The sequence below is a fragment of the Scyliorhinus torazame genome, chromosome 2 (assembly GCF_047496885.1).
Source record: "Scyliorhinus torazame isolate Kashiwa2021f chromosome 2, sScyTor2.1, whole genome shotgun sequence".
Lineage (NCBI taxonomy): Eukaryota > Metazoa > Chordata > Chondrichthyes > Carcharhiniformes > Scyliorhinidae > Scyliorhinus > Scyliorhinus torazame.
The window spans coordinates 213,852,980-213,867,934 of NC_092708.1; the positions used below are offsets into that span (position 1 = coordinate 213,852,980).

At 44.9% G+C, this 14,955-nt stretch overlaps 1 protein-coding gene across 4 annotated transcripts in view; it reads right to left on the bottom strand.

Annotated features, from left to right (window-relative positions):
- Positions 1-666: 666 nt before the first annotated feature.
- The window catches only part of LOC140395531 (aldehyde oxidase 1-like), a 331,856-nt gene continuing 317,567 nt past the window's right edge, over positions 667-14,955 (bottom strand). For all 4 annotated transcript variants that reach the window (XM_072483451.1, XM_072483442.1, XM_072483460.1 and 1 more), the window contains 4 exons: positions 10,843-10,908; positions 2,316-2,504; positions 1,538-1,705; positions 667-1,437 (listed from right to left, as the gene is read on the bottom strand). In XM_072483451.1, the coding sequence (XP_072339552.1) occupies positions 1,390-1,437; positions 1,538-1,705; positions 2,316-2,504; positions 10,843-10,908 (471 nt within the window). In that variant the 3' untranslated portion in view covers positions 667-1,389. The remainder of the gene's footprint in view (positions 1,438-1,537; positions 1,706-2,315; positions 2,505-10,842; positions 10,909-14,955) is intronic.

Consider the following 14,955-nt stretch of genomic DNA (forward strand, 5'->3'; position numbering starts at 1 on the left):
ACACGAAAGCTGACAAATAAAGTTTAGCGAAACTTTGCCAAAAAGCACAGCCTTATTTGGGAACTAAGAAGGGATAACGCATATCCAGGGTTCTGAAGAGACACAGAGATCCATCAGTACCATAGTCTTCTCAGTTTCGTCACTTGATTGTACTTTCCACCACTCTATGGAGCATTGTGGTGAGTCGCTTGGTTGCCAACCTTGTATTTTCATTTTATTAATCAGTTTCCCATGTTTTCAGTTGAGGTGAAGCAACATAGTCCCTTCGCCTCCCCACTCGGTAACAAACTCGAGTTCCGTTTTCTTGGCCTCACCATTTAAATGTGCTCTAGCCCCCTAACTGGGATCCAATCATTCCCCAGGACACACTTATCCCAACTCATTCGTTCACACAGGGACACACTCCACCACCCTTCCCCAGGACACACTCATACCCCGTGACACACCCACCTTATTGAGTCTCAGGTCTAGAATTCGGACCCACCTTATAAGAACTCAGTTCTAGACTGATGCAACTGCTGGCGAGTATTCTTTCCAAGTGAAACAATACTCACCAGATCATTGTCTTGTCTTCACATGGCCGGGTGGATTCTGCCGCCTACACCACTGAAAGGGGGGGACGATCCATTACCCTCTGATTCTGCAAAGACCAGACGAGACCCCTGCTTCTTTGTTCCCAGGTTTATTCAAGCATGTGCAGGGGAGATATACCCAAATAAGATGACGTACAAGTCCAATTCAACTACAATACATTCTTATAGTGTAATATAGATAATAGTTTCATTTGCATTTCCATTCTTATTTTCTTATCTCCATCCAATTGTGTCTGTTTACATATATACTTCATTACATTCCAGGCATGCAAATGTAATTAGAATATCCAATCACTACCAGGGCATGTGTGCATGATACTTTGACCCTTTTCTATTTTAGTAATTCATGACTACTTGTGGTTTGTCTGGCCTCCTTTGTTCATTTTCCGTGTCTCCTTTTAACCCCTTCAGCCATTAATAATAAGGAACAAAATATAGATGCAGGAAATATTACAGTCAATGAGAATGCAAATTGGTATTTGATCTTTCATTAGATGAGCACTGGTTACAATGTACTCACTTATTTAAAGTAACACAGCAGGTGGAGTAAGATGCTAGAGTAAGACATAGGCTGAGACATAGTTGTCCATAATGGGATATTAGATAGTAATTCTATTTAATTTGGTAATATTCTCCTAAAAGTTGTTATAAAAAGCCTTGTTTATTTTGTTTCATGTGTGTTCAGTTGATATCAATCACTTAAGTGTGAGCAGATTTGCAATCACCAAGTGTGAGCAGATTTAATACGCTGCTTTACACAGCACCAGTATCGCTGGGTTGAGATCTTCAGTGTCTATCACACGATGATGGCCCATGGAGTAGATTCAGGCACATTTACTGGGACCTGTAACAAGAAAGAGTGACCATGCTGGAAAATATAGCAAGAACCAAACGTGTTGCAATTCTTAACAAATTTGCAATCAAACAAGTTGTGCCCACTTTACCATTTCAGTGAACTGATCAATGCATGCCATACGAATCTGTTCAGGGGTGCAAGGACTGTTCAAAGTGAAATTCCCTGTTAAACCGGACTCTCTTCTGGCTGCTGCAATCGCATCCTTAATGGCATAAAGCACAGAACAGCCAGCAAGCACAGCCGACTCACTGATCCCCTAGAGTTGGGACAGAAATAAAGTTGGAGCTATAAACCAGGATGACTACTTGTCTTTTCTGATGTAATAGAATATTACTTCAATACTAACCCAAACGGCCATCTGTTATACATGAGCCTGGTGTCAGCACCCTGTTTGAGCAGGGGACTGTTCCTGTTTATTTACTGACCGGACACATACACACATGCACTCCCACATGCACACACAAACAGACACTCACTCTCCCCCTCCTCCCTTTATTGAACTCTCTCCATTTCTCTTTCTCTTTCGCGCTCTCTTACTCGTGTTCTCTGATTCCCTCTCTTTCTCATTTCTCTCACTCACTTTCTCTTTCCAGCAGGATTCTCTGGAAAATGATCATGACACTCACCATGGATAATCTTTCTCACTGCTGAGTCCAATTGTATCTCTCCTGCCATTTTCCCAGAAGTGACAAGCCTGTAAGTAGCACAGGCCAGGACTACCTGGGAACTGCTCCTCCGCATAGCTCAGTTCCACATTGGCTTTACTCACTGAGTTCTAAATACTTAATTAAAGACAGGTACGTACATGTAACTTGATCTGACAGACTACCAGTCCAGTCATCCAAGCTTAGCTATCTGGAACTTACTTTGGAATGATAGATTGCATTTGGATTTTTTGATCCTGATAACAAAGACACATTCAGCTGTTCTGGAATATCACAAACGGCAGGGATCTTGTACTGGGTTGGTCCCCGAGTGTAAAGCACCCCTTTGGGAGAATATTTAAGCTCCTCCATGGTGAAAAGTCCAAGTCCCTGGGTAAAAGCGCCTTCAATCTGTAAAAGAGCAAAAAGGAACGATGGTCTATTATAAAATGCATTACCTAAATCAATTCATAACCCATTTTACTCAACACGAAGGTCATGCTCTAATTGACACTTCTAAAAAAAGAGACAGGCATTTTTGCGTATCTTTCGCAACTTCAGGATGCCTCAAAGTACTTCACAACTAATCAAGTACTTCGAAGGTGAAGTCGTTGTGCAACTGCTGCATTTCCCACAGCAGGGTCCCACAAATACCAATGACGCAATGACCAGCTAATCTGCTCTGAAGGGCAGCACGATAGCATTGTGGATAGCACAATTGCTTCACAGCTCCAGGGTCCCAGGTTCGATTCCAGCTTGGGTCACTGTCTGTGCGGAGTCTGCACATCCTCCCCGTGTGTGTGTGGGTTTCCTCCGGGTGCTCCGGTTTCCTCCCACAGTCCAAAGATGTGCAGGTTAGGTGGATTGGCCATGATAAATTGCCCATAGTGTCCAAAATTGCCCTTAGTGTTGGGTGGGATTACTGGGTTATGGGGATAGGGTGGAGGTGTTGACCTTGGGTAGGGTGCTCTTTCCAAGAGCTGGGGCAGACTTGATGGGCCGAATGGCCTCCTTCTGCACTGTAAAATCTATGAAAAATCATACTTGTTGTGCGGGTCAGTTAGGTCATTTGGCTGGATGGCTGGTTTGTTATATGGAACAAAGTGTGTTCAATTCCTGTATTGGCTGAGGTTATTCATGACCCGTTTTACTCAACCTTGCCCCTCACCTGAGGTGTGGTAACACTCAGGTTTAATCACCACCAATCATTTCTCAAAGGGGAGAGCAGCATATGGTCTTCTGGGACAGTGGCAACATTTACATTTTTATTTGCATATTTGTTGTAAGATGTGTGGAATTCAGTAGGTCTCATGAAAAGGTTCTGAGGCTTTGGTAATTTAACAATAAGTTTTTATTATCTACTCATGATTAGAAACATATACACAGTTTAGCATCTAAGCTAGGAGCTGACTCCATGCTTGCTTCGCGGCAGCACCGTCTAGTACAAGACTGACCTGCTTGACTCAGGTCATGTGTTCCTTTACATTACAGTGTGGGCCATACTGTACTCTGTCCCACGTTAACCTTTTCTGCCAGATTCTTATTCAAAAACTTCCCCCCGGAAAAGCCTTTATCCAACATATTTACAAGGTAATCCAGTTTACCCAACATATTTACATCATTTCAACGACCCCTTCTCCGCCACTCAAGCCTCTGAATTTGCAAATGACCTGGAAGCCCTTTAATTCTTCCAGATCTTGTTTTTACAATTGTTGGAGGAGTGGTAGGCTCTGTTGCAGTAGGCAAACCTTGATGAATAGGAGGTTATTGTGGATGTGGTCGTTCTGATGTTTGGTTGTCTTCTTCAATATCCCTCCAGTGTATTATAGTGGGAGGGCTCTCCGAGGGATGGAGAGAGGCTCCTCCTGTTTCTCCTAACTGCCATCCGGAGTACTGACTCATATGGCCACGTTTGGTACCAACTCTCCTTATGATAAAATTAAAAATTTTAGTTCAGATTCTGTCATCCTTGCGTAATTGTGGCACATGTCTGGTGTTGGACTATTTGTTGAAGACAGATATCTACTTCTGCTTGTCGGACTGCTCTCTGTCCAGAATGATTTAGGCTGCTAAACCTGGTATTAACATCTTGGGCAGGGTTGGGAGTTGCCTGCAGAGTTTTCTGCCGAGCGGGAGTTCAGATGTGATGGAATAGACCTGTAGGTTAACAGTACTAAGGGCAACAGGGTGGCACAGTGGTTAGCACTGCTGCCTCAAAGCGCCGAGGCCCCGGGTCACTGTCTGTGTGGAGTTTGCACATTCTCCCCTTGTCTGCGTGGGTCTCACCCCCACAACCCAAAGATGTGCAGGGTAGGTGGATTGGCCACGCTAAATTGCCCCTTAATTGGAAAAAAAGAATGGGGTACTTTAAATTTATTTTTTTTAAACAGTGCTATTGGGAAGTCATCGTTCTTTCTTAGGAGAGCTTTCATGCTGCGGACCCCTCTTTCTACCTCACCTGGGGATCTCGCGGGGAGCAGGTCAGTGCTGGAAGCAGAGGTGATGGCAAACTGAATAAAGCATTCATTTGCAAATTGTGGACCATTAACCAACACTCTCTGGTCCAGAATGCCATTACTCATGAACATCACTTTCAATGCTTTCATCACTGCCTTTGTTGTTGTCATGTACAATTGCTTCACCTCAATGAAGTAGTCCACCATGATAAGAAATGATTTGCTGTTGAAGACAAATAAATCAATGCCAAGTCACTTGCACATCTTGGTTAGGAACTGTGTGGGGATCAAGGGATGTATGTAGCACACACACCTGACAGTTAGCTATCATGTCCTCAACTGCCCTTGAAACACGTGGCCATCACCCACAGATTTGGGCCCATGCCGTGCATTTGGGAATTCCCAGGTGGCCCTAATGTTTTTTTTTTGAGAAACTCCAGCCTAAGGGAAGATGGAATGACCATCCGCTTGTTGTACACCATCAGTCATCGATGATAGTAACATCCTTCTGCTGTTCAAACCAAGCCTTCATGGCACTACCGCTTGATCCCTGCTATGGCCAATCTTGCTGAGAGTAAAGGTTGCTGTGGACACACTCCTCGTTTCGCATTTGTTTCTGGCATATCTGCTGGAGCTTTCCTGTGGTTGCCAATCAGGAGTACGATATGAGCTCCTCCACCACAAGGAGGTCCAATGTAACCCTGAAAAGTGTGTCAGTCGTTGTCTGTTTTTTCCGCCTGAACATATACCATCTCAGAGGCGTAGACAGAATCTTTGGATTCTGGGTGGCATCTTTGCCACCTCCTTCTCATATAGCAGTGAGATCAGCGACTCATGATCTGTTACAATTGTAACTTCGAGACCACTGATGTGGTCCAAAAACTTTTCACACGCCACGTGACCTAAAGAGTTTTTTTGGTGATAGCATACCTTGTCACTGTGTTTGACAGACCTCTGGATACATAATACACTGGCTAGCAACTTCCCCCAGTTGTTCCTGAAATAGGACTGCTCCAAGATCAGTGGGTGAAGCATCTCCTGCTGTTGTGGTGAGCAAGGATGGGTCACAGTGGACGAGGGATGTCAGTTGAGAGCAGCATGGCTTTGATGTCAGTGAATGCCTATTCTGGTGTCTGGTCTTTGAGAAGGAGTCTTAGAGGTTCTGTGGCCAGTGCCAGATTGGTAAAAATGTTGCCAACTCGTAAACCATATTCAAGAATCTCTGGAGGTCCATAATTGAGGATGGGGTTGGGAACTTGCTGATAGCTTTTGTTTTTGTATATTTTCCATGATGCCTTCATTGCTGATGATGTGTTGTAGGAACCAAATAGACTCATATTTCTCATTCAGTGTAAGCCCTGCTTCCTGCAAGTGTTCTTGGACCACTGTAAGCTTTTTGTTGTGATCTTTTTGGTCATGCTGTGGACCAAAATGTCACAGGATGGCAGATGACATCCCCAAAATGGCTGACAACTTGCATTTAAATATTTCTATTGCCAAGTTAATTCCAAATGGCATGTGATTGAAGCTGTATCTACCAAAGAGGGTGATGAATGTGGTCAACAACCTGAATTTTTGGTGAAGTGGAAGTTGCCAAAAGCCGTTGTTTTTCTCAAGTTTTGAAAACACTGAATTTTGAGAATTTGGTCAGGTTGTTATCCATTGACGAACAGTGGGTGGTCCAATAGGACAATAACACAAGCTCCCATATCCAATTTTAAGTTTGTAAAATGACCATTAACTGAGATATCTGCATTCCAGAACAAAAATCCAGTTTGACCTCTCCCAAGATGCACAGTTGTGTTTCCTCATGGTGTGATGTCTCAATCTTGTGAATCCTTTTGGGATCCTCTGTACATCTAGATATTTTTCCTTTGAATAGCTTTATAAAGTGCCCTTTGCAGTTGAATTTAAAACAGTGTGCTAAGATTGCTAAACATTAAACTTGCCTCCACATCATTGGCATGGTCACCATACTCTACTGACCGGTTAGGATATTGCTTCCCTGAGCCTGGAGTGTCCCTGTTTCTCTACAGTTTCACTAGTTGGAGAGTGGAGGCTGCCTTGCACCATGGCTTGCGTTCTCCCCTAAAGATTAATCTGTGTTGTGAATGGATTTCAGATTGCCTGACAATTTGAAAGGCCTTCTCAAGGATTAAATGTTCCATCGTTTGAAGCATATCTGAGTGTATATCAATTATGTTCCTGATTAGCTTTGATTTCAGGCAACCATAATCACAGCCTTGCAGCCATTCTTTACTGTTCATTAAGAAGGAATCAACATCTCCTGGCTGTTGAACATGTTTGTTAAATTTTTCCCTTTTGCGGCTTTTGTTACTTCTTATATTAAAATAAGTGATCTTAAAACTTTGTCAAATTTTGCTGAAGATTCATTGATTCCTTAAATTGCTATTATATTGTTGGCTCTTGGACCAACTAATTAAAGAGTGTGTTAACCTATTGACTTCTGTCTTTTTCTGTAGACCTGAAACAATCACGGTAGCACAGTGGTTCGCACAGTTGCTTCACAGCTCCAGGGTCCCAGGTTCGATTCCCGGCTTGGGTCACTGTCTGTACGGAGTCTGCATGTTCTCCCCGTGTGTGCGTGGGTTTCCTCCGGGTGCTCCGGTTTCCTCCCACAGCCCATAGATGTGCAGGTTAGGTGGATTGCCCATGTTAAATTGCCCTGAGTGTCCAAAAAAAGGTTAGGTGGGGTTACTGGGTTATGGGGATAGGGTGGAGGCGGGGGCTTAATTAGGGTGCCCTTTTCAAGGGCCGGTGCAGGCTCGATAGGCCGACTGGCCTCCTTCTGCAATGTAAATTCTATGATTCTATGATTTCCCTCAAGTGGGTCTGGTGCCGGTGTTGCCCCTCACTTCTCCCGGTCGGATTTCGCCACCGTTGTCTTCTCATGCTCACTACCGCTTCAGCCAGCCCTCCTGTCTTCCGCCTGTATTCTCCTTTTTCTCTGTTCCTGTGGATGTCAAATTAGTTAACGTCTCCCTGCCTCCCCCCCCCCCCCCCCCCACCCTTCCCCAACCTACCTTGCTCTCCTCCTTGTTCCCTGTCTCTTCCCTCCCCACCCCCACCTCCGCGTGGTTCGCCTTTCCTTCCTCGTAGAATGAGTTGTCGTCCCCCCCACTCTCCCGTTCTATCTCCCCCTCTCATGCTTTGGCTGCTTTCCCCTGGTTCCTGGCTACCTGGCTATTCTTCTCCTTGTTTGTTGGCCACAAACAAGTCCCGGAACAATCAGGCGAATGGCTCCCATGTTCTGTGGAAGCCGTCGTCTGACCCTCGGATGGCGAATTTAATTTTCTCCATTTGGAGGGATTCCGAGAGGTCGGACAGCCAGTCTGCAGCTTTGGGTGGTGCTGCTGACCGCCAGCCAAACAGGATTCTGCGGCGGGCGATCAGGGAGGCAAAGGCAAGGGCGTCTGCCCTCCTCCCCAGAAATAGATCTGGCTGGTCTGAAACCCCGAAGACCGCAACATTCGGGCATGGCTCCACCCTCACCTTGGACATTGCCTCGAAGAAGGCAGTCCAGTACTCCACAAGTCTGGGGAAGGACCAGAACATGTGGGCATGGTTGGCCGGGCCTCCTTGGCACCGTTCACATCTGTCCTCCACCTAGATCGGCCTTCCTGAAAGTGAACCCTCGGAAGGCAACGGGCCCGGACGGGATCCGTGGTCATGCACTGAGAGCCTGCACGGACCAGCTGGCAGAGGTGTTCGAGGACATCTTTAACCTGTCCCTACTCCACTCTGAGGACCCCACCTGCTTCAAGAAGACCACCATCATACCGGTGCCAAAGAAGAACAAGGCAACATGCCTCAATGACTACAGTCCGGTGGCCCTGACTTCAGTCGTAATGAAGTGCTTCGAGAGGTTGATCATGAAGCGCATCACCTCCATACTGCAATTCGCATACCATCGCAACCGGTCCACAGTAGATGCCATTTCCCTGGCCCTACACTCATCCCCAGAACATCTCGACAACAATCACACCGACATCAGACTCCCGTTTATTAACTATAGCTCTGCCTTCAACACCATAATCCCAGCCAAGCTCATATCAAAGCTCCAAAAGCAAGGACTTGGCTCCCCACTCTGCAACTGGATCCTTGATTTTCTGACCAAAAGACCACAATCAGTAAGAATGAACAACAACACCTCCTCCACAATAGTCCTCAATACCGGAGCCACGCAAGGCTGCGTACTTAGCCCCCTACTCTACTCCCTATACACACACGACTGCGTGGCAAAATTTAGTTCCAACTCCATCTACAAATTTGCTGACGATACGACCATAGTGGGCCGGATCTCAAATAACGACGAGTCAGAATACAGGAGGGAGATTGAGAACCGAGTGGAGTGGTGCAGCGACAACAATCTCTCCCTCAATGCCAGCAAAACTAAAGAGCTGGTCATTGACTTCAGGAAGCAAAGTACTGTACACACCCCTGTCAGCATCAACGGGGCCGAGGTGGAGATAGTTAGCAGTTTCAAATTCCTAGGGGTGCACATCTCCAAAAATCTGTCCTGGTCCACCCACGTCGACGCTACCACCAAGAAAGCACAACAGCGCCTATACTCCCTCAGGAAACAAAGGAAATTTGGCATGTCCACATTAACCCTTACCAACTTTTACAGATGCACCATAGAAAGCATCCTATGTGGCTGCATCACAGTCTGGTATGGCAACTGCTCAGCCCAGGACCGCAAGAAACTTCAGAGAGTCATGAACACCACCCAGTCCATCACATGAACCTGCCTCCCATCCATTGACTCCATCTACACCTCCTGCTCCCACCCAGCTTACTCACTCTTCCAACTTCTTCCATCGGGCAGGAGATACAGAAGTCTGAGAACACGAACAAACAGACTCAAAAACAGCTTCTTCCCCGCTGTTACCAGACTCCTAAATGACCCTCTTATGGACTGACCTCATTAACACTACACCCTGTATGCTTCATCCGATGCCAGTGCTTATGTAGTTACATTGTATACCTTGTGTTGCCCTGTTATGTATTTTCTTTTATTCCCTTTTCTTCCCATGTACTTAATGATCTGTTGAGCTGCTCGCAGAAAAATACTTTTCACTGTACCTCGGTACACGTGACAATAAACAAATCCAAGTCCCCACCTTTGTGACTGATCTGGGCCTTGGATAAAGACACACAGTGGCAGGAGTGTGAACCATTTACAAGATTTCATGCAATTGACAGTGCAGAAGGAGGCCATTCGGCCCATCGAGTCTGCACCGGTCCTTGGAAAGAGCACCCCACTTAAGACCACACCTGCACCCCATCCTCATAACCACCAAACCTTTTGGACACTTAGGGGCAATTTAGCATGGCCAACCACCTAACCTGCACATCTTTGGACTGTGGGAGGAAACCGGAGCACCTGGAGGAAACCCACGCAGACACGGGGAAAAGGTGAAAACTCCACACAGACACCCAAGGCTGGAATTGAACCTGGGACCCTGGAGCTGTGAGGCAGCAGTGCTAACCACTGTGCCACTGTGCTGCAGGAGCTCACAAAGGCTCCTTGGACAGCACCTCAAAACCCACGACCATTACCATCTAGAAGGACAAAGGCAGCAGACACGTGGGAACACCACCACCTAGAAGATACCCTCCAAGCCACTCACCATCCTGACTTGGAAATATATTGCTGTTCCTTCACTGTTACTGGGTCAAAATCCTAGAACCCTTCCTAACTGCACTGTGGTTGTACCTACACCACATGGACTGCAGCAATCGAAGAAGGTGGCTCATTACCACATTCTCAAGGGACATTCGGGATAGGTAATAAATGCTGGCCCAGCCAGCGACACCCACATTCCATGAATGAATGAATTTTAAAAATCGACTGGGCTGGATTTTCCACTGTCGGGATTCTTTGTTGCGCCGGCAGTCCAGGGATTTCCCAACGTTGTGGGGCTGCCCCACAATGGGAAACCCCATTGGCCATCTGGCGAGACGGGGAATCTTGGGGGCGCACCGCACCAGAAATCTGGTGCAGCAGGACGGAGAATCTCGCCCACTGTGTTTTATGGTTCGCAAGCTTGTGATAAGGATTTCTAACATCGTTCTATGATCTAGAAACTTTAGAAATTACTTAATCCCAAAACCTGTCTGGAGAGGTTACAGTACCTGCTCTCCAGAAACTGTGAGACTCTGTAGCTGATACCCTTGGCAGTCTAGAGCACAGAAACCTTGGTAATCTATAAAAATATGTAGCAGATGCATTCTCTTTGCATCTCCTTCAGTTAGTTTATATGTCCTACCTGTCCAATATCCACAGCTGGGTTTATACTGCTACCTGCGTCAATAACCATGTCCGTCCTGATATTCTGTCAAGTAAGAAAGCAAATTGTTAGTGTGCTTCACCAAGCATAGACTTTGGACGGTATGGTTCAAAACCCAGGTCTTAGAATTTCGAATAAAGTGCACCAAATGCTGATTGGTCAGCCCTGTGTTGAAATATGAAGAGAGCTGAAACCTGAATCATGTTCTGCTCCCAGGAACACCTTAATATATCTTCGGGATATTAGAAACAGGAGGAAGCAATTCAGCTTAAGAGGCTTCTGCCGTTATTCAGATCGAACATGGTTGATTTTCACTTTACCTCCATTTCCTGCCTTTACTCCATATCTCATGATACCATTACCTCAGAAAAGTATGTCAATCTGAAGCTTGTAAACTGCAATTGATCCTCGGCTTCTACCAATCAGAGTCCACTTGCCAATCAATCAGCACTCTCTTCTCATGTGGTATAAATTATTGCTCCTTCACAATTGGTAACCTTGCGAATTGTCCTGGTGAGTGCAAGATGAAAGGCTTTGGCAACATGTCTCTTTTTTCAGCAACATTTATTTGTACTGTTTGTTGCCCCCTCCTCATCTCTCCTGATTACAGGTTCATGTTAGGTAACTTTATATATTACTGTCTCGACCATTCTTCATATCTTTGTGTCATGTGAGTGGCCCTTTAAGAAAGGCTTTTGTCTTATCACATGGCTTCAGTGATGTCATTGTGTGGGTGGCATTGGGCTGTGGCTCTATGAGCTGTTTTTGGTTTCACTTTCACTTTTAGCTGCTGTGGACTCAGACAGAGAACAAAAGTGTTTTGGCCCATCTCTTTCATTTTAAAGAGTTGTTCCAAGAAAAGAAAACATTGATTATAACTACCTGCTGCTTTCGTAACTTAAAAGATGTAGTTTACTTTACGGAAGGGTTGAAACTGGCTGATGAGACGGGGTCAGAATCTCAGGAAAAGCCAGTCTGATTCAAGTGATAATACAGTGTGCAGGGCCATGCCCTTAAAAAAGAGGTTTTGGTTTATGGGATTTTGATTTTGAATTGGAACAGTTAAGGGAGAATTCATAAAGTGTTTTGCATGGATTGCTGTAGCTGTTTTGGGGTCTTTATGTTTGTAATTGATAAAGATTCTTGCTGTTTGGTTATAGATAAATGTTAACTAAGTTCTGAGAATAAAGCTGATTTTGATTAGAGTGTCTAGAAAGATGGTTGAATCACACCTCAAGTGAAGGCTCTTGTGCTCATTCTCGCCAAATACAACAAAACGTTATTGGTCAGGTGAACTTAATAATATACTTTAGAGTTTTTAAACCCTGGCCCATAACAGTATGTGAGTGTGCAGACAGTTTGTGGAAACAGGATATCTGACCATGAGAGTACATCACATCTGAACCCAAACCTCTTCTCACTTGACATCCAAATTCTCCTCAGGGGTCAATGAGTGATCAGCAACCCTGGTCAAGATCAACACAGCATGAGGATTGAACTTGGGGATTCTGCACAACTCTTTTGCATTATTTCTATTTTTTGAAAATAATTAAAAGTGAACCTTACACTTCATAGTCTCAGTACTTTTCTGCCCTCGGGAGAGGCAGAAAAGTCCACACATTTTGTATGGAACTGGTTCCCAGTGAAAGTCAGCACATTCAGGAGAGGAAGGGACCAATGCTCCAGGGAGGGAGTATCCTTAAAAGAAATGAAGACAAGGAGAGCCAATACCATCAGGAGAAGTGGTGTTAGAACGGAACCCATACGCCAGTGAGAGGAGCACTCTTAGGAGAAATGGGGATTGTTGGCCAGGTTAGAATTGGCTTCTTGAGAAGAGAAGGTGATCTGCTCCCCAGTGAATGCCATGCCTTTCAGAGAGGTGGTGAGTAATACAAAGATGATAGAGATAGGTAGGAAACAAGTTTGTGAGAGAGTCTGAAAAGGAATATTGAGATAGGTTAAATGAGTGCGCAAAAGTAGGACAGATAGAGTATAATGTGGGAAAATATGTGGTTGTCCACTTGAGCAGGAAGAATAGAAAAGCAGAATGTTAATTTTATCAGAGATTATTATAGAATTTACAGTGCAGAAAGAGGCCATTCGGCCCATCGAGTCTGCACCGGCTCTTGAAAAGAGCACCCTACCCAAGGTCAACACCTCCACCCTATCCCCATAACCCAGTAACCCCACCCAACACTAACGGCAATTTTGGACACGAAGGGCAATTTATCATGGCCAATCCACCTAACCTGCACATCTTTGGACTGTGGGAGGAAACCGGAGCACCTCGAGGAAACCCACGCACAAACGGCGAGGATGTGCAGACTCCGCACAGACAGTGACCCAAGCCAGAATTGAACCTGGGACCCTGGAGCTGTGAAGCAATTGTGCTATCCACAATGCTACCGTGCTGGAGAGAGACTGTAGAATGCTGCAATACAGCGACATCTGAGTGTCCTTGTACAGGAATCATAAAAAATCTAATATCCAGATACAGCAAGTAATTAGGAAGGCAAATAGAATGTTGATATTTATTGCAAGGGGAATGGAATTGGTGAGAGCTTGCCGAGCGTACTGTGTATAATTTTGTATAATTTTGTTCTTACTAAGATATACTTGCATAGGAAGCAGTTTGGCGAAGATCCACTGGGCCAGGGGGTCCCAAACTAGGATCTGCTGAACTCCAAGGCTCAATGAGAGGCCTCCAGCTGTTCCACAGAAGCTCAGGCAGGTTTTTTTAAACCCCAAAATTAAAGCATCAAATTAAATTGTGAGTGCAGGTCAGCTGAAGAAGCAAATGTTCTCAAAAGAGCAAAAGTCACAAATCCAAGAAAAACAAAAGATCAAATTGACCAATCAGAGCATAGCCTCTCTGAGTATTGGCTACTGATAGGCTGATGAGTGAACCTATCAGAAGCCCCAAGAGGCCAGACTCTGAAATGAAATGAAAATGAAAATAATGAAAATCGCTTATTGTCACAAGTAAATTCAAATGAAGTTACTGTGAAAAGCCCTTAGTCACCACATTCTGGTGCCTGTTCCGGGAGGAGGCTGGTATGGGAATTGAACCGTGCTGCTGGCCTGCCTTGGTCTGCTTTAAAAGCCAGCTATTTAGCCCAGTGTGCTAAACCAGCCCTGATTGGCCAATGTGATCTTGGTTTTTTTTTCTCTGTTGCCGAGCAGAAAAGCAGCTGAACGAGCGGAGCAGCAGTAGCGACAGATGGAAGTACTTTTACTTCCATCAGAGAAGTCAGAGAAATGGTTGCCTTGACATCCTGAGAACTCATTTCTAAAAAAGGAAATCCTGGCAAAATAAACTAAGTGCTATGGTGGGACGGTGGGGGGCATGAGAGAATGTCTGATTGAGTATTGATTTATTCATAGTTTTAGCTGTGAATTGAATGCATGTAGAGAGGTATCATTTATTAAAAGTGTCTTGACTGTGGGAATCCAGTCATTGTTTCAGTCAATGTTTCACGTGATGAATTCCAGTGTATTCAGCAATAAGACTGCGTCAACAAATCAGTTACAGCAAGGTCTCCGGGCCGAGCGGTGGTGTGAGAAACATTTCCAGTAATTTTCCTAAGACTGCGCATACAGTCGCTGAGCTAGTCGTGATAGGCACCAGTCAATCTTAAGTAATGTCCAATGTTTGATTAATAAATCATCCTCCAAGTAACAGACATCCAATTGAACAATGCAGGAGCTCTCATTTGAGAATTAGGAACCAATGAGAGTAAATGAGGGATTAAACCAGAGATAGGAATTCCCTTAAAAGTAGGACCTCATGGCCAAGGTATTGTTCCTGAATTCCTGCATTCCTGAATTCTTGAATCATCTATCTGTTTGTGTTTAAAGTGATTTATTTATGCTTTTATGTTTATGTTTTTTGCCATGAGGCAAATATCATTTGATATTTCATTTCTCAGTGAATAATTAGCAATAAAATCATATTTTGATACCTCCAATCAAACGGACTATCGACTCTGAATCTCCTCCCAAGTGAGGGGAGCTTTGGGAGGGGATTTATGTGAGGGAGGCTTTGGGAGAAGATTCATTTGGGGGAACCAGAGGCTGATGTGAGGGGAGCCA